Source organism: Stegostoma tigrinum, chromosome 15, assembly GCF_030684315.1.
Source record: "Stegostoma tigrinum isolate sSteTig4 chromosome 15, sSteTig4.hap1, whole genome shotgun sequence".
Classification (NCBI taxonomy): Eukaryota; Metazoa; Chordata; class Chondrichthyes; order Orectolobiformes; family Stegostomatidae; genus Stegostoma; species Stegostoma tigrinum.
In genome coordinates, this window is record NC_081368.1 from 15,402,379 (window position 1) to 15,420,051 (window position 17,673).

General features: G+C 42.3%; 2 protein-coding genes and 1 non-coding gene across 4 annotated transcripts in view; 2 read left to right on the forward strand and 1 right to left on the reverse strand.

The window, feature by feature from the left end:
- Nucleotides 1-6,751, reverse strand: part of LOC125458849 (mastermind-like protein 2) — a 558,191-nt gene extending 551,440 nt beyond the window's left edge. The window contains exon 1 of the mRNA XM_048544602.2: nucleotides 6,534-6,751. The gene's annotated coding sequence lies outside the window, so the exon portion shown is untranslated. The remainder of the gene's footprint in view (nucleotides 1-6,533) is intronic.
- A 66-nt stretch (nucleotides 6,752-6,817) lies between these two features.
- On the forward strand, nucleotides 6,818-15,053 carry zgc:110222 (uncharacterized protein LOC550336 homolog). 2 transcript variants are annotated; one of them, XM_048544603.1, is made up of 3 exons: nucleotides 6,818-6,878; nucleotides 10,117-10,436; nucleotides 14,607-15,053. In XM_048544603.1, exons 2-3 carry the CDS (start codon nucleotides 10,184-10,186, stop codon nucleotides 14,813-14,815), a joined length of 462 nt encoding a protein of 153 aa, XP_048400560.1. In that variant the 5' UTR covers nucleotides 6,818-6,878; nucleotides 10,117-10,183; the 3' UTR covers nucleotides 14,816-15,053. The 2 variants fall into 2 exon arrangements, with proteins under 2 accessions (XP_048400560.1, XP_048400561.1); XM_048544604.1 differs by having other exon boundaries at nucleotides 6,869-6,983.
- Nucleotides 11,390-11,462, forward strand: trnak-uuu (transfer RNA lysine (anticodon UUU)). Its single transcript has one exon. It is a non-coding gene; the product is annotated as a tRNA-Lys (tRNA).
- Nucleotides 15,054-17,673: the final 2,620 nt, after the last annotated feature.

Sequence of the window (17,673 nt, forward strand, 5' to 3'; positions counted from 1 at the left end):
GGGTGAAAGATATAGGACAGATGTCAGAGGTAGTTTCTTTACTCAGAGAGTACTAAGGGAATGGAACACTTTGCCTGCAACGGTAGTAGATTCGCCTACTTTAGGTACATTTAAGTCGTCACTGGATAAGCGTATGGACGTACATGGAATAGTGTAGGTTAGATGGGCTTCAGATCGGTATGACAGGTCGGCACAACATCGAGGGCCGAAGGGCCTGTACTGTGCTGTAATGTTCTATGTTCTATGAAGGAGTAGAAATAGTCCACTTATCCCGTTGTATCTGCTTCGCCATGCAATGAGATGGTCTGATAATCCTCATCATTCCTGTCTTTTCCCCTTAACTCTTGATACTCTTACTGATTTAAAAGCTGTCTATCTCAGCCTCAAGTATACATAAAGTCACAGCCTCAAATTCCCTCTGCAGTAAAGAATTCCATAGACAAACTACCCTCTGAGGGAAGAACATCCCCCCATCTCCGTCTTAAATATGTTCCCCCTTACTCGGAGATGATGCCCTCTGACCCTAGACTGTCCCACAAGGAGAAACAACCTTTCCACATCTACACTGTCTAGGCCCCTACACTGATAGACTTTAAGTTTTCTTTTAATATAACACAGCGAGCACTTAGTAACATTCTGCGTTAATAACCTCAAGGTGCTCAGTCTTGGAAAGGGTAGTCTTTGTTTTGTTTGGATAGTTACACATGATACTTAAGTGTATTCAGAGGTGATTCACCTTCAGGCTCATCTTCACGCTTCACCCATTCATCGGAAAGTGGCTTCTACTACATCTCAACCCTGGATGAGAAAGTTGAAATACAGGCCTCAGCCACCAGCTACATCATCACCTCTGCCTTGCCATCTCCCTTTGGTTGACACAGTTTCATTATGGTACCCCCAATGTTTTTCTTCTGCACACAGTATCACTCACAGTTCCTTCCATTACAGAGAAGCAAACACTTTGGATGCTGAAATCTTAAGTAGCAAGAGAAAGTAATGAAAACACTCAGCAGGTCAGGCAGCATCTGTGTTGAGAGAATTGGAGTTAATGTTTTGGGGCATCAATTCTAATCTATCTCGTAACCCACTCGCTCTAGATGAATGCTTCTGTTTGCTGAAGCTAGCGTATAAAAGGAAAAGTGAGTTCATTTGCCATTGTATTAATCATTGAATCTTTACAGTGTGGAAACAGGCTCTTTGGCCCAACAAGCCCACAGTGACCCTCAGAACATCCCATCCAGACCCATCCCCCTATAACTGAATCTACACATCCTTGGACACTACGGACAAGTTAGCATGGCCAATCCACCTAGCCTGCACAACTTTGGACTGTGGGAGGAAACCGGAGAACCTGGAAGAAACCCATGCAGAATGTGCAAACTCCACACAGACAGTTGCCTGAGGGTAAAATTGAACCCAGGTCCCTGGGGCTGTGACGCAGCATGGCTAACCACTGAGCCACCTTGGCACCCCAGCAAAATGCAACCCCAGCTTCAAGTGAAGTTCTCTAACTTTCATGTCTGTAACATGAAGGTGCTAGTGTTGGACTGGGGTGGGCAAGGTCTGAAGTCACATGCCACCAGGTTATGGTCCAACAGGTTTATTAGGAATCACAGGCTTTTGGAACGCTGTCCCTTCATCAGGTGAAGTGAAGAAAAGTATAAAGGCACAGAATTTACAGGCAGAGAATTCAATGGGCAAAGAGATCAAAAGATCATACAAAGTGAGTGAGTGGAGTATCTACAGACTGAATAGTAAGTCTCTGCAGGTGTGTCAGACCGTGTGAGTAAAGTGTCAAAAGCCGAATAGTAAATGATGGTCTATAATCCAATTAAGGCAGAGAGATAATTACAAAACATTAAAAATAAGGTGGTGCTGGAAACAAACCAAACAGCTGGAATAACACGATATGTGTAAGAGTTGCATGCTGAAAGTCTAACCAAAGCAATAAATAATCGAAAACTGTACAAACTAACAAAGGTAGAGAGATCACAGCACGTTATCGAGGTGATGGTGTTAAAACAGAACTGTAAGGAAGGTTTGACAGATACAGAACTGTGTGGTGGGATCACATGTAGCGCAACACGAACCCAAGAACACGGTTGAGTCCGTCTTCATGGGCATGGAGTTTGGCTACCAGTCTCTGCTTGGCGATTGTGTGCTGTTGCATATCTCAAAGACCGCCTTGGAGGATGTTTACCCAAAGATCAGAGGCTGAAGGTCCTCAGCCAGTGTTGTCCACCTCATACACTACAAGCAAGGATGCCCCGCGGCATGGTATATTGGCGAGACCATGCAGACGCTATGGCGACAAATGAATGGGCACCGCACAACAATTGTCAGACAGGGATGTTCGCTCCAAGTCGGGGAATACTCCAGCGGTCAAGGACATTCAGGCTCCGAACTTTTGGTAAGCACCTTCCAAGGCAGCATTCAAGACAGCACAGAATTACCGAGCAGCTGTTGATACTTTGCTCATGCGGCCTTACAAGTTGATCACCTGCAGAGATTTATTATTCAGTTATAGACCCTCCACTCACACCATCTGTATGATCTTTCAATGTCTCTACCCATTGATTTCTCTGCCTATAAATCCTGTGCCTGTATGCTTCTCTTCACTTCACCTGATGAAGGGGCAGCACTCTAAAAACTTGAGATTTCAAATAAACCTGTTGGACTATAAACTGGTCAGAGATACTGGGAACTACAGATGCTGGAGAATCCAAGATAATAAAGTGTGGGGCTGGATGAACACAGCAGGCCAAGCAGCATCTCAGGAGCACAAAATCTGACGTTTCGGGCCCAGACCCTTCATCTAGGTCTGAAATGTCAGCTTTTGTGCTCCTAAGATGCTGCTTGGCCTGCTGTGTTCATCCAGCTCTACACCTTGTTATCTCAGATTCTCCAGCATCTGCAGTTCCTACTGTCTTTGATAGATCATATCTTGGTTTGTGTTGGAATTAACAAGGCGGACTCTTGGTGGGTCATAAACACACAATGTTGCAGAGCTGGTTTTAACAGTAAAATAAAAGTCTTATAACTAAAATATATGAAGATATAACAGAACAAACCAATCTATTTACAAATAATAAAGATTGCTAAATACATGATAAAAGTATGATCCCATTAATCCCAAAGCACTCCTTACAGATACCAAAAAGCAGCGCATTACAGATCCCAAAGAAATCTGCTGTTTGGTAACCAAAACCATACCTCAAACATTATTCATCCTTTGTCTAACACTTTAGTAGGTTTAATTGATTTCAACTCCCAAGTGGAAAACTTAATAAGCTTTTACTGAAGTTTTTTTATACCCAAGTTAAAACATTCTCACCCTCAAATAACCTTTTGCATGGTATTACCCAAGCACTTCAGCTCTGGGGCTAACTGTAAATTTCTTACTGTAAGGTAATCTATTTTTACTATCTTCCCCCGTCTCCAGGGACACTGCTTTATACATCCATCTTCATCCAAGGACTGCCAAACTTTCCAAAGCTGAAACTGACACTGAAAAGTATTTCTCTAAACTATTGATATTTTCATTAAGCTTTAAAAAGGTCCAGAAATTTCTAATAAAAAACTTGACACACAGTTCTTTACCTTGTTCAGTTTAACTACAGATTCACACAAACCCTGCAGCTCTGAAGGCTAGCTCTCGCAACTGATTTAAAATTAATGACTATGGTTACAGAAATATTAACAAGTTAATATTAAAGGCTTCAGACATGGAAAAACCCACATGTCACTAATTCAAAATCCAAAAATCCTACATATTTACTATATATCACATAGCAAATTCTCCCCTCTAGACGGACGAAGAGTGCTTTATGGGCTGCACGGTGTTGGTGGTCAGTGGGCCTCAGTTTGGAGGCTTGATTAAAGGCACTCAAAGCCTGACTGAGGGCACACATATCTGGAAGGAGGTGCCACTGACATCCAACCCTGTCTTCACCCCTCCCCAAGACCCTCATCTGGTAAAAGCCTACCTCTCCAACAACGTCCCCAAAAGCTGCATGACCATTACCCATCTCTCTCCTCAGTCCTGGTCTTCCCAGGGGCACACAGATTAGTGGCACTGCCACTCACGGGAACTGAGGGCCTCTGACTGCCAGCAGCTGCCAGCTAGACCTCGGTCCCTCATTCCCTGCTTCAGAGGAAGGCCAACTGTGCCCTCAGAATGGCCTGACTGCCTTCTCTGGAACAGGCAGCTTGGATCCCTTTCCAGTTCTTCAGCAGCAGAAGAAGAAGAGTCATACTGGGCTGGAAACATTAACCCCATTTCTCTCTCCAAAGGCCTGCTGAGTTTCTCCAGCATTCTCTGCAGTTGCTTCAGATTCCCAGCATCTGCAGTATTTCGCTTTTAGTGCAATGTGTATGTTCATTTCCCCGCTTTGAAGGCTAATTTAAAATTGAGAATCAGACTGCTTTTACTCACTCAGCTGGAGGAGACACAAATGTAGAACTAGAGGGTGCGGTTTTCAAGTGTTTTGCAAAAGAAATTGAGGAAAGGCTTTTTTTTCAAACAGTGAGGGTTCTGGATTTAGAATGCACGACCTTTAAGTGCGGTGGAAGTAGTTACAATTGAGGCATTCAAGAGGGCACTGGATGATTATTTAAATAGAAACTATTTGCAAGATTATGGCAAAAAGGCACTAAGTCAAAATGTTCCAAAGGCTCATACAGACATGATGGGCCAAATGACCTCCCTATGCACTGTAACCATTCCGTACACCAGTTACATTAAATTATTCTCACAGACAGCAATTAAAACTAAATTCTTAGATGATAAAAATGTTATGATTCGGATTAAAGTGAAGCATAAATATCAATGAATAAACTTAAATAATTTAAAATACAGGTACTTTTGGGTCACTATATGAAGACAAATGACATTTCCAAAACATGAAATTGGGTCCACAGGAGCAATGGGGCCGCCCAGCAATAATTAGGAAGTTTGTATGGTGTTAGAACCCAGTTAAAAATCTTTCAATAAGACGCAACCCTTTTTGAGGGATTTTACAGCGACACAAACAGCATAGAGGGGAGGCAATGGCTTAGTGGTATTATCACTGGACTGTTAATCCAGAGACCCGGATAATATCCTGGGGACCCAGGTTTGAATCCCGCTATGGCAGATGGTGGTATTTGAATTCAATAGAAATATCTGGAATTAAGAATGTAGTGATGACTGTGAATCCATTGTCGATTGTCGGAAAAACCCATCTGGTTCACTAATGCCCCTTATGGAAGGAAACAGCCATCCTTACCTGGTCTGGCCTACATGTGACTCCAGACCCACAGCAATGTGGTTGACTCTAAACTGCCCTCTAGGCAATTCAGGATGGGCAATGCTACCTGGTCAGTGACGCCCTCATCCCATAAATGCTTCTTTTTTTATTCATTCTCACCAGGTCAGAACATTTAAACTGATTGCAGTCTGACCTGCATCGACACTGCAGCCTTTTGAGGGGAACAGAATTTCTGACAGAAACTTCCAAATATCCACGCTGTTCTGTGCACCCAAAAGCTGCCGCCATTACCAAATCAAAACATGGGCCAATAAATCAAGGTTCTATTCGTCTGTGTATAAACGATCCCACAGCACTATTCAAACTGAGCAAGATCTGCAGTTCCCATTATCTCAGTCCTCCTGGCATCCTGGCCAAGGCCGAATCATTCGTCAGTCATTGAAGCGAAGAATCATCTGGCTATTGAACAAATGAGTGCTTGTAGGATCTTGCTGTGCACACTTTGGCAGTTGCGCTTCCTCATGGTACAAAATCTCCCCACATTTCAAAGCTTTGCGGTTGGCTATGAAACTTTCTGAGGTAGTAAAAGGCGCTTTGCAAATGCCAGTTCCTTCTGAGAGCTCCCCGGTGTGCAAGTCCAGCTACATGTTTAGAATTATAATTAAGTTTTACTGTCACATTTACTCGAGAGCAGGGACACAGGAGTGCAGTGGAAAATGTACAATGTTGCAATTCACGGCACGATATTGCGTACAAGGTACCCAGGTAATAAGTCATAGGCCAACAGTTGAAAAAATAAAGGTGTTACAAGTTCAACATTACAGTTCTTCTCAGCATAAAGCAGTAAATAAGTTAAAAGTTCCAAATTACAGTCCTCCTTTAGCTACGGGACTGCAGTTGCTTCACACTGGGCTTTCCCGAAGAGGGTTCGATCTATTATTTAAAACTTGATCTTTGCTTATTTATAAGCAAGAAAGATCCAACAGTCAATCAATCAATTACTGGGTTGACAACAATACTTTAAAATTGAAGCCATAATCATCCAAACTGCATTTTAAGAATATCTCAGATACACAGTAACAGACCGGCTAGCTCAGATTTCACACCACCTCATTTCAGAATATTGCAAAGTGAACGTACAAACTGGACACCACAACCTTCTCAAGGACAAATACAGATGGGTAACAAGTAATAAATTTATAATGTCACCAGCGGCACTCATATTCCAAGAATGAATACATTTTTAAAAACTTGGATATTGCTGTCTATATTTGTTTTACTCACTGCTAAAGATTCACCAGATCTAAAGAACACATTGTACAGAAGGTTCTGTTCATATTCAACTTGAAATGTTAACTGTTTCCCTCTTCATACATGCTGCCAGAGATTTCTCGCACTTGTTTCAGATTCCTAGCATCCGGTGCTGGCTTTCATTGTTGTGTGAAAGGAAATAACCGAGAGCGAAGTGGCCTTCTGTCACTCCAAATTTTCATATATTCTTTACACTGACAGTGGCCCATGAGCATTTATGTCATCAATTGCTTAGGCCTGTGCATTGCTGTTAGCATGATGAATTGGTTTGGGCTGGTGCTTCCTGTTCAGGATCCCAGGCTGCAGTCAGTAGTGAAGGTTAGTGTCTCTGTGTTCATTTTGAATGAAGACATGTTCACCGACCTGTGAATCTTCTCTCTTTCTCCCAATGTGGTCACACAAAGCCCCAGTCTTCTAAGGAAGGTCAGCTGGAATTCACTTCGTCCTTATTAAATAGCTCTTGTAAACAACCCCAGGAATAAAGCTGTTTGTGGCCTGTGCAGAGTAATTTGCACCGACCAGAAATTGCAACCCCCCCCAACCCTCTGTATGCAGTCGCTGAGCTGAAATAATGACTTAACACCATTTCTAATTTAGCATTATACATGCAGCTGAAGTCAGAGCGTTCAATTTGTGATACAGTGTTTGAATTGAATGGAATATAGTAGCTGATGTTGTTAACTCCAGCTCTGTGTGTTCTAAAGCAGCCATTCTTTCTCATATAAACTTGAGCTCAGTTCATCCACAGCTCTGCAGCCTGTATTGTCACTCACACTGACTCCCATTTGCCAACCACTTAATAAATCTAAGAACACATTTTACAGATCGTTTCATTCATATCTGATTTGAAATGGCTTGACAATAACGGGGTAAGCACAGTTAGCGGTGACTAGACTGGACAACCACAAAAAGGATGTTCCCCATGACTGGAGAGTCCAGGACCAAGGTTCACAGTCTAAGGGTACAGGGTAAGCCACTTAGGGCTGAGATCGGGAGAAATCTCTTCACCCAGAGAGTGGTGGGTCTGTGGAATTCTCGACCACGGAATGTTTTTGAGGCCAAAACATTTAATGGTTTCAGGAAGGTGTCAGATATAGTTCTTAGGGCTAAAGGGTTCAAAGGGTGTAGGGCTACAGCAGAAACAGGGAACTGAGTTGGGTTGATCATCACGAGTACATTGAATGGCAAAGCAGATTCTAAGGGCCAAATGGCCCAATCCTGTTCCTATTTTCTACGTTTCTACTGACATCATTGGATTAGTAATCCACTAGCCCAGATTACTGCTGTAGATCACAGGTTCAAATTCCCCGGTGGCTGGTGGAATTTAAATTGATTGGACTTGTAGTTGGAATATAGCAGAATGAGGGGCAGCCTTATTGAAACATACAGGGTTCTTTGGGGACTTGAGGGGGTGGATGCGGAGAGGTTGTTTCCCTTTGTGAGAGAGTGTATGACCAGAGGGCATTATCTCAGAATAAGGGGTCACACATTTCAAACACAGATGAATTTCTTCTCTCAGAGGGGAGTGAATCTGTCGAATTCTTTACCACAGAGGGCTATTCAGACCAGGTCATTAAGTCTAATCAAGGTTGAGATGGACAGATTTTTAATCAGTAAGGGAATCAAGCATTAAAGGAAAATGCAGGAAAATGGAGTTGAGGATCACCAGATTAGACAATCTCATTGAAGGGCAGAATGGACCCAGTGGGCTGAATGGTCTTCTTCTGCTCCTATAACCTATGATCTCATGAAAATGGTAACTCTGTTTCTCTCTTCACAGATGCTTTCAGAAGGAGCAGAGTATTCCCAGTACCTTCTGTTCTTATTTCAGGTTTCAGACCTACATTGGCTTCCAGCCCAGCCATCCTTTAGTTTTAATATTCTCAGGCTCTAGAGATGTGGGTTTGAAACCTACTACAGCAGATGGTGAAATTTAAATTCAATTAATAAATCTGGAGTTAAAAGTAATTGTAATGACTGGAAAACCATTGTCATTAAAAAGAACCCATCTGGTTCACTAATGTTCCTTTTGATGAAGGAAATCTGTCCTTACCTGCAGAGACCATTGAATCTGTTGAGCCATTCAATAAGATCTTATTCCATGTTTCCATCTACCTGTGACAGTTCTTGGTTTCCCTGCCTAACAAGAATCTATCCACAACAGAGAGGGAATTTCTGGAGAAACTCTGCCGGTCTGGCAGCATCTCTGGAGAGAAAAACAGCATTAACATTTTGAGTCCAGTATGAGTCTTCTGCAATATCATCTCGGTCTTAAAAATAACCAATGATCCCCTCCTCTATCACTTTTGGAGGCAGAGTTTCAAAATCTCACAATCAACTGAGAGAAAAAATAATTCTGGCAATTTATGAATGGTTGTGAATCCCAGAATGACAAAACCTAGCTGGGAAAGCAGTTTTAAAAACGAGTTTTAAGAGTTTGGAGAGGGGTTGTTAGTCATTGCTCAAATGCAGTATTACAATCATATTCTGTCGTGAGTTTGATTCCTCTATTGAGAGTCAGATGGTTTTGTGCTATGTACCTACCCAGTGAATAGTTTTCAGTGAGGTAGGGGGCAGGGAACACATTGAAAGGATAAATGGATTGGAAAATGATGAGTAAACAATTGACAAATTATAAATTAAAAACTAACTTTAATTTAAAATTTAATAAATGGTGATTATTTTATTCTTCCATGGGATGTGGACTTTGCTGACAATGCCACTATTTGCAGCCTATGTCTACCTCTCCTTGAACTGAGTGGCCATTTCAGAGGAGAGTTGAGAGTTAACCACATTGCTGTGGGTCTGGAGTCACATGTAGGCCAGACCAGGTAAGGGCAGTGGCAGTTTTACTCCCCGAACAAAGTGGGGTTTTATGACAATAATTTCATGATACGTATTTTCTAATTAACCTGTTCGGAGATGTATTACACTTCCCTGGAGCAGGTGGGACTTGACCTCAGTCTGCCTGGCTTAGAGATAAGGACACCAACATTATCTCGAAAGACACTGGAACTTTAAATCAAGGCTTTAGACCACTACTGCAACCTGAAACCTGGGGCTCAAACCCACAACCCTGAGATTAAGGGTCTCTCACTTTACTAACTGAGCTAGTTGATACTAACTAGGCCTGAGGTTTGCTTACCTTACAAGATCAGACCTACAGAGCCATAGGCAGTAGGTAATAGTACTATTACAGAGATTAGGTTTCAATTACAGGTGTTTTTATGACTCAATTCACTCTATTAATTATGTGAATTCAAATTCTACCCACTGCTATGGTGGGATTCAAATCTCATGTCTTTGGGGATTAGGATGCGTCTCTGGTTTATAACCCAGTGATGTTACCGCCACGCCACGGATTTTCCTATTATCTCAGACTCTAGTAGCTGCTATCTAAAGTCCGAAGTAAATGTACACTGTCAATTTGTGAAATAGACGTTTCTATTACAAATCTGAAGATGTAACAAAACAAGATTAAGTTTTCTTAAATTAAAAATTTGAGGTCAACAACATTATGACTGAGGATGATACTTGTTTATCTGTTTTCTTGCAGATCTGGATCTGGAATAGGCTTATTGTAGTTGGCCCTTTATTGTTTTGAAGGGCTTAAGAGGTTGTCCATGAGAGTTGGCTGTCTCTCATTCCGCCAGCCTTATGCTGGCCTGATATTGAACAGTGTGAAGACAGTGGAGACCCGATGGAGACCTCTGCTGGCTGAGCTGCAGGACTGCACCCTGGCCATTCACATAGCTCACAAAGACTGGGAAGATTTGGGATGGAGAGAGATCCTCACTCACTCACTGCAAATGAGCGAGTCCCAAATACAGAGCCTACTAGCTGAAGGGGAGAAGTTTGGCAGAGGAGTAATTGTCGGTAAGACAAGACAACTGTCTCAATTCGGCTTCATCTGAAAAACATGGATCGGTTGTGTAAGTCAAGTCCATGGCAGATCCCAAACTCAATATCACCTTCTCATCTCAGAGGTAGCAAGAACTGCAGATGCTGGAGTCAGAGATAACACAGTGTGGAGCTGGAGGAAGACAGCAGGCCAGGCAGCATCAGAGGAGCAGGAAAGCTGACAGTTCCATCAGGACCCCCGACCCAAAATGTCAACTTTCCTGCTCCTCTGATGCTGCATAGCCTGCTGTCTTCCTCCAACTCTGCATTGAGTTGTTATCGCCTTCTCATCTAACACTTTCTTGCCTTCTGGCATGTACAGAATTACAGAACTGTAATGGTGCAGAAGGAGGCCATTCTGCCCAGCGTGCCTGAACTTACTCACGATCTAGTGCCAACCTGCTGCCTTTCCCCCCCATACCTGCACACAGTTACTGTCCAGATAGTCTTCCATAGCCACCTAAATTGAATTTGCGTCCAACACAATTCCAGGCAGTGCATTCCATCTGTAACAGCTCCCTATGTGAAAAAGTTTTTTTCTTGTATCACCTTTGCTTTGTTTGCTCGTCATTTTAAATCTATTCCCTCTCATTCTTGTTCTTCCTTTTGAGCAGGAACAACTTTTCCCAACCTACTCTTACCCAGCCCGCTCATGATTTTGAAAGTCTCAATCAGATCTGCTGTCAGCCTTCTTCTCTCCTGGGAGAACAGTCCCAACTTATTCAATCTGTCTTCATAGCTAAACTTTCTCATACCTGGAACCGTTCTTGTAAATTACTCTTGCACTCTCCCAAATACATTCACATATTTTCTATAATGTAGTGCCCACATGACTGAGGAGGGGCAAGGAGATGAAGAAATGGTAAGAGCCAGCCAACAAATCAGATATTGTACCACACTTCCTTGCACCAAAATTAAGAAATGGTTTTGCCCGAATAGCTCAGTCGGTAGAGCATCAGACTTTTAAGCTGAGGGTCCAGGGTTCAGGTCCCTGTTCAGGTGTGTTCTTTAGGAGCCTGTCTGTGGTGCAATAGGTTAACATGTTCAGCTGCTATCTGGACAGTTGGTGGTTCGAGACCACCCAGAGGTGAAGTGTTCATTCTCTTTAAAAGGGTGGCACAGTAGCTCAGTGGTTAGCACTGCTGCCTCACAGTGCCAGGGACCAGGGTTCAGTTCCACCCTTGGGTGACTGTCTGTGTAGAGTTTGCACGTTCTCCCTGTGTCTGCGTGGGTTTCCTCCCACAGTCCAAAGATGTGCAGGTTAGGTGGATTGGCCATGCTAAATTGCCCATAGTGTTAAAGGATGTGTAGATTTGGTGGGTTTATAGGGGGATGGGTCTGGGTGGGATGCTCTGTGGCTCTTGGTGGGCTGAAGGGCCTGTTTCCACACTGTTGGGATTCTATGTTTCAAGTTTAAATGATCATGCAGCTCATAAATTGAATAGCATTCAAAATACAATTTGTCTTAATTAATGTCAGCTACTTAAACATTACCTACAGCAGCACGGTGGCACAGTGGTTAGCACTGCTGCCTCACAGTGCCAGGGACTCGGACTCAGTTCCACCCTCAGGGAGTGGAGTTTGCACATTCTCCCCGTGTCTGTGTGGATTTCCTCTGGGTGCTCCGGTTTCCTCCCACAGTCCAAAGATGTGCAGGTTAGGTGGATTGGCCATGCTAAATTGCCCGTATAGTTCAGGGACATGTAGATTAGGTGAATGGGTTTGGGTGGGTGCCGTGAGGGTCAGTGTGGACTTGTTGGGCCGAAGGGCTTGTTTCCACACTGTAAGGATTCTATGGTTCTATTTCAAACGCACCTTTCCATAATCACTCTTGCCTGGATTAGAGTTTAAGTTAAGAGAAAAATTGATATGACACTACCCCAACTCCCTCAGGATAGCCAAAAGCACTTCACAACAAATAAAAGTATTTTGACTTGTAGTCATTGTTATAATGTCCAAAACACAGACGGTGATTTGCACATGCCAAAATGCTTAAGATACTATATTATTGGTAATAATAAAGATTTCTCAAGGATGATGAGAACCTGGCTTCATTATTTTCTTCCCATTCTCCTGCCTGTAAGTGAGATGTCAGGCTGCAGCTATGTTCTGCATTTGCTAGCAGCCTGTATCTTATCGAAGTGACAATTCTTTTGGATCTAGCAGTGCTGAGGCCAGTTGGATCACTCCTATCCCTGTCTCAGCTGAGATCTTCTGTTATTGTTTAATAGAGTCAGGTAGGAATACCTGACAGCAAATGGATTAGGGGACAGTGGAGGGAGTGCCAACAGTGTGTTGATATTTAATGATGTCTAAATTAAAATAAAACTCTGAATAGAAGAGTATAATCCTGGACTCTGTCTAACCAACGATTGACCTGTCATGTCTATCATCTCCGACCATACTTGGGATTAAACGTGTGAACTTATCCATGCGAGTGTCATTTTCACATCCAGTACACTCCTCTCTGACCCGCTATTCTTCGATCTTTGTATACTTCAGCAAACCTCCAGAAGTTCTGCCCTCCCCCAGCACAGAGGTCCCACACACCTGGCCTGCATTTTATGCACCAATGGCCTTTAGCCCCGCAAAGCCTCGAATTTAAAATTCCCTATCTCACGTTTAAATACCTTTATAATTTAACATTGCCCTGTCTCTGTAACTGTTTTCAACCACCCCTGTGCTCTTTTAAATTGCCCTCCTGCTCACTTTGCCACACCATTAATGGCTGTGTTATCAGACGTCGAGGATCCAAGCATTGCAATGGCCTTCCTAAGCGGCTCCATTTACTCATCTCCAACACTTTCAAGTTTTAGTTGCTATTATCTTCTCCTTTGCCTCTCTGGTCATTATATTTCCCTGAAGCACCTTCGGTCATTTTACTCAATGAGAAGCTCTGTACAATTGCAAATTGTTGAGAATTTCCTGCACCTTGTGGCTCAGTGCCATTCTTTGACATATTTAACATTATTTAGTACAACTGTAAATCGAGTCATTAGTACAAATCATCAGATTGTTTAAATTGGTAATTATCCTAAAAACAAAATGAATTGGATTTGTCTGCTGGTATTATCACTGCTACAGAGCACCTGGCTATTTCAGCATCTTTGTAATGATGTACAGTAGTGAGTATTCACTCTGATATACCATCACGCAACACGGCCTTCCTAGACTGTGCATTGTCAGTTTTCACAGTATGGTCAGTGGCATTATTAACAAGAATAGTTCCAGAAATTAGGATCTTCACTTAAATTGGAGAAATTAGGAAAGTTTTCCTTGCGTAAGGTTGAGAGCAGGTGTGATGGAGGTGGTCAAAATGATGAGGGGTCTGGACAGAGTAGATGGAGAGAAACTCTTCCGATTGGTGTAATTGGGAAAAGAAACAATGGAGTGACAAGGAGAACCCAATGGACACAGTGAGTGATAAAAAAATGTGGAGCTGGATGAACACAGCAAGCCAAGCAGCATCTCAGAAGCACAAAAGCTGACATTTCAGACCTAGACCCTTCATCAGCGAGTGGTTAGGATCTGGAATGTACTGTCAGAGAACATGATGGAGGCTGCTACAACCAGGCTCTCAAGGGGGAATTGGTGACCTACGAAAGGCTACATGGGAAAGACAAAAAAATAGCACTTGTGAATCACTCCTTTGGAGAGCCAGTAGAGACGTGTTGGACCGAATGGTCTCCTGTGCTGTAACATGATTCTAATTTCTGTGAACAAAGAGTGAAAGCGAAGAAGGAACGAGTAAGGGAAGAAAGTTTAAGTACACTCTGTGACTATCAATTGTCTTTACTGCAGAGATGTGGTAACCCACCTTAGCCAGGGCTGGAGGGGACAATATGAATAGAGGAGGTCAAACATAATTGGAGGAATTGAGGAAGGGAGGGAGGAACTTGCAACTGAATCAGATATTGGCACGGTCCCATATTCTTTGAGAACATTCAAGTTCCTTCGTAAATATTATGTCACATAAAGCCCTGACAAATTTAACAACAATAAAAGGATGGTGACACCACAAGTAAACAGGGCTTCTGTCATATGTGATGTCTGCTCCCCAGCAGCCCCTCACTGTAAACAGTTAGGTTCTGTACAACGTGTCTCTACCATTCTAAAAGCGAAAATCCCTCTGTGTGTGCACCACAGGATTAGTTGATATCGGAGAGACCTGGCAATGTTCGAGTGACATAAGTCCCGAGGAAATGAGGTTGCTAGAGGGACAGGCGGTTCTTCGGGGATTGGAGCACAAATATCTCACCACTTTGTCCAAACCACGATGGCTGCTTGAGCCAGTTCCAGCCAGAGGGCACAAGGATGTATGGATGGTTGATATTCCTGATGAACTGATTCCATGATGACCGAATTAAAAATATCTGACTGATAAGAAGGAATTGAGCAGAACTACTGCAATCTCGAATACTGGAACAAGTAACTGCTGGCTAACTAAAGGAGCAGGAAAGTATTATTTTTAATTCGTTAGTTTTTGTTATGTTACTACATGTGTATTGCTACAGTTGATAATGTGAAAAAAGCATTGTGAAATGCACTGTATTCACCCTCAACAAAAAAAAAGTGGTATATGTTACAATAAAGATACAGAATTTGAAATATAATATGTTGTATTTTATGTGCAGTTATTTTGTTAAAGAAAAGCTACTTCTTGTACAAGATAATTGATCAGCAACTGAGAAATGGCAGATGGTATTTATTGTGGCTGGGGGCACTCATATTCCAATGGGCCCAATGGCCTAGTTCTGCTCCTATATCTTATGGTCTTATGGTTATATTCATACGTAGCTAAGACAGTCATCTCAGCTCTGGGACGTATGTGCAAGAGTTCCCTACTGGCCCACTGCCTGTAGCTGCTTCATCAATTACCTTCCCTCCATCATAAGGTTTCTCTCCATCATGTGGGGATGTTCGCTGATGACTGCACAATGTTCAGCACCATTTGTGACCCCTCAAACACCGAAGCAGTCCGTGTCTAAATGCAGCAAGACCTGGACAATATCCAGGCTTAGGCTGCTGAGTAACAAGTGACATTTAGGTCACACAAATACCAGGCAACGACCATGTCCAACGAGAGAGAATCTAACCATCATTGCTGTATGTTCAATACCATCGCCATCACTGAATCCCCTGCAATCGATATTCTGGGGTTACCATTGACTAGAATTGTGGATAGTCATATATGTACTGTGGCTACAACCACAGATTAGAGGCTAGGAATCTTGCAGCAAGTAATTCCCCTCCTGTCTCCCTCAAGCCTGTCCACCATCTGTATGGCCCAAGTCAGGAGTGTGATGGAATATGGTCCACTTGCCTGGATGGGTGCAGCTCCAACAACACTCAAGAAGCTTGATACCATCCAGAACAAAGCAGCCAGCTTGATTGGCACCATAAACACAAACATCTACTCCCTCCACAACCAATGCTCATTAGCATCAGTGTGTGCTATCTACAAGATGTGCTGCAGAAATTCTCCAAAGATCTTCAAAAAGCACCTTCCAAACCCACAAACAATTCCATCAAGAAGCACAAGAGCAGCAGATACATGCGAACTCCACCACCACCACCAAGTTCTCCTTCAAGTCTCTTACCATCTTGACTTGGAAATGTATCATTATTCACTCAGTGTTAATTGGTCGAAACTGTGGAATTTTCCCCTTCGCACTGCAGCCAGTTTACCTGTAGCAAATGGATTGTGGCAGATCAAAAAGGGAGCTCGCCGACAAGGGCAATAAATGTTGGCCCAGCCAGCTACACCACCATCCAGTGAAAGAATTTTTTAAAAATTACTAGAAAAAACCAAATTCACTTTAGGAGGAGTCAGAAGTGGCATTTTCCTATACAGATAAATGTTCTAAATAATCTGATGCAGGCCTATCTCCATAAAATGGGGTGAATTACAATCTGAGTTAAATTTCTCCCTCAACCTCCAGCTCCTTAAGGGCAGGATCCTAGACGGAGGGATGGTTTTTCTGGATTCATTTGAAAGACAACCTCAGTGACCTATCTAGTCAGATTAGATTAGATTTTCTTGTCTCACGTACTCAAGTACAGAAATACAGGAGTACGGTGAAAAGTGTACAAAGTTGCCATTCTTGACACCATTTTAGATAGAAAATACCTAGACACAAGATAAAAAAAATTTTAAGAAGTTAAATGTTACAGTCCTTCTCAGAATAAAGTAATAAAATAACAAAATAAATTTAAAGATTAAACATTACATTACTTCTTAAGTTAAATGGTGCCCAATTGTTGTGAAGAACAGTCAGTGTGCTAATGGAGACTACGTGTTATGGTCAAGGCTCATCCAAACATGAACAACAGTAAGAAACGGTCAGATTACACTGGAATCTTTCCGTGATGGTTGTTGTGAATATGCAGTATTATATACTATATTATCATTGCCTTCAAAGGGGACACAACATTAAAGGGAGAGAGGAAGAGAAATTCAGAGAAGGGAGACACAGTCCACCCAAAAATATTTTCTCTCCCAAAAATAACAAATTATAAACAGTAAAATTAGGGGCAATAGGACAGAGGTTTCTCATGGACCCACTTGGTCACCAAGGAATTATTATGGTAAAAAGTGCATCTTAGCTGTCAACAGGGGCACCTGCAAAGTGTAGTTTACTTAAAGGCCAACACTTGAAGTCCATAAACCTGGAATTCCATTCATAGGATTGGAGGCAATCCACCCAAAAAACTATACCAAGTGCCACAGTCTGAGATTGAAAAGTATTAGAAATAATCAGCTGGAACTATCCCATTGTTGTACAGTAATTAACAATAATCAATGACATTGTGTTTATTACTCATCTGGAAAATGCAGCAATATGATATATTAACAGTTGTACTGGCTTCATACAGATCAATGAGATGAGAACCCATTCTGGATTATACCATTCACATTTGTCATCCTACCTTAAAGAAGATGATAGTGCACCCGATTCGCAATATTGAGCAGGAAGACTTCAGATTCGCAGGAATAAGTCTGTACGTAGTCTCAAACAAATCTTCTGTCTCTGTAAAGTAAGATAAAGGAATACATGATAATTACCTTTCAACATAATCAAAGCTTTGATTGTGAGGCATGTAGGATACATTCCACAGAGAGAACTAATTTATCCCAATCATAGAACAGGACATAGACAATGATTATCCCAATCATTCTCCAGTCTCTCCACATTACCAATATCACACAGCC

Coding starts and splice junctions, on each gene's coding strand:
- zgc:110222 (XM_048544603.1), top strand. CDS start 10,184: ATGAGAGTTGGCTGTCTCTCATTCCGCCAGCCTTATGCTGGCCTGATA. Junction 10,437..14,606: donor TGGCAGAGGAGTAATTGTCG/GTAAGACAAGAC, acceptor TGTGCACCACAG/GATTAGTTGATATCGGAGAG.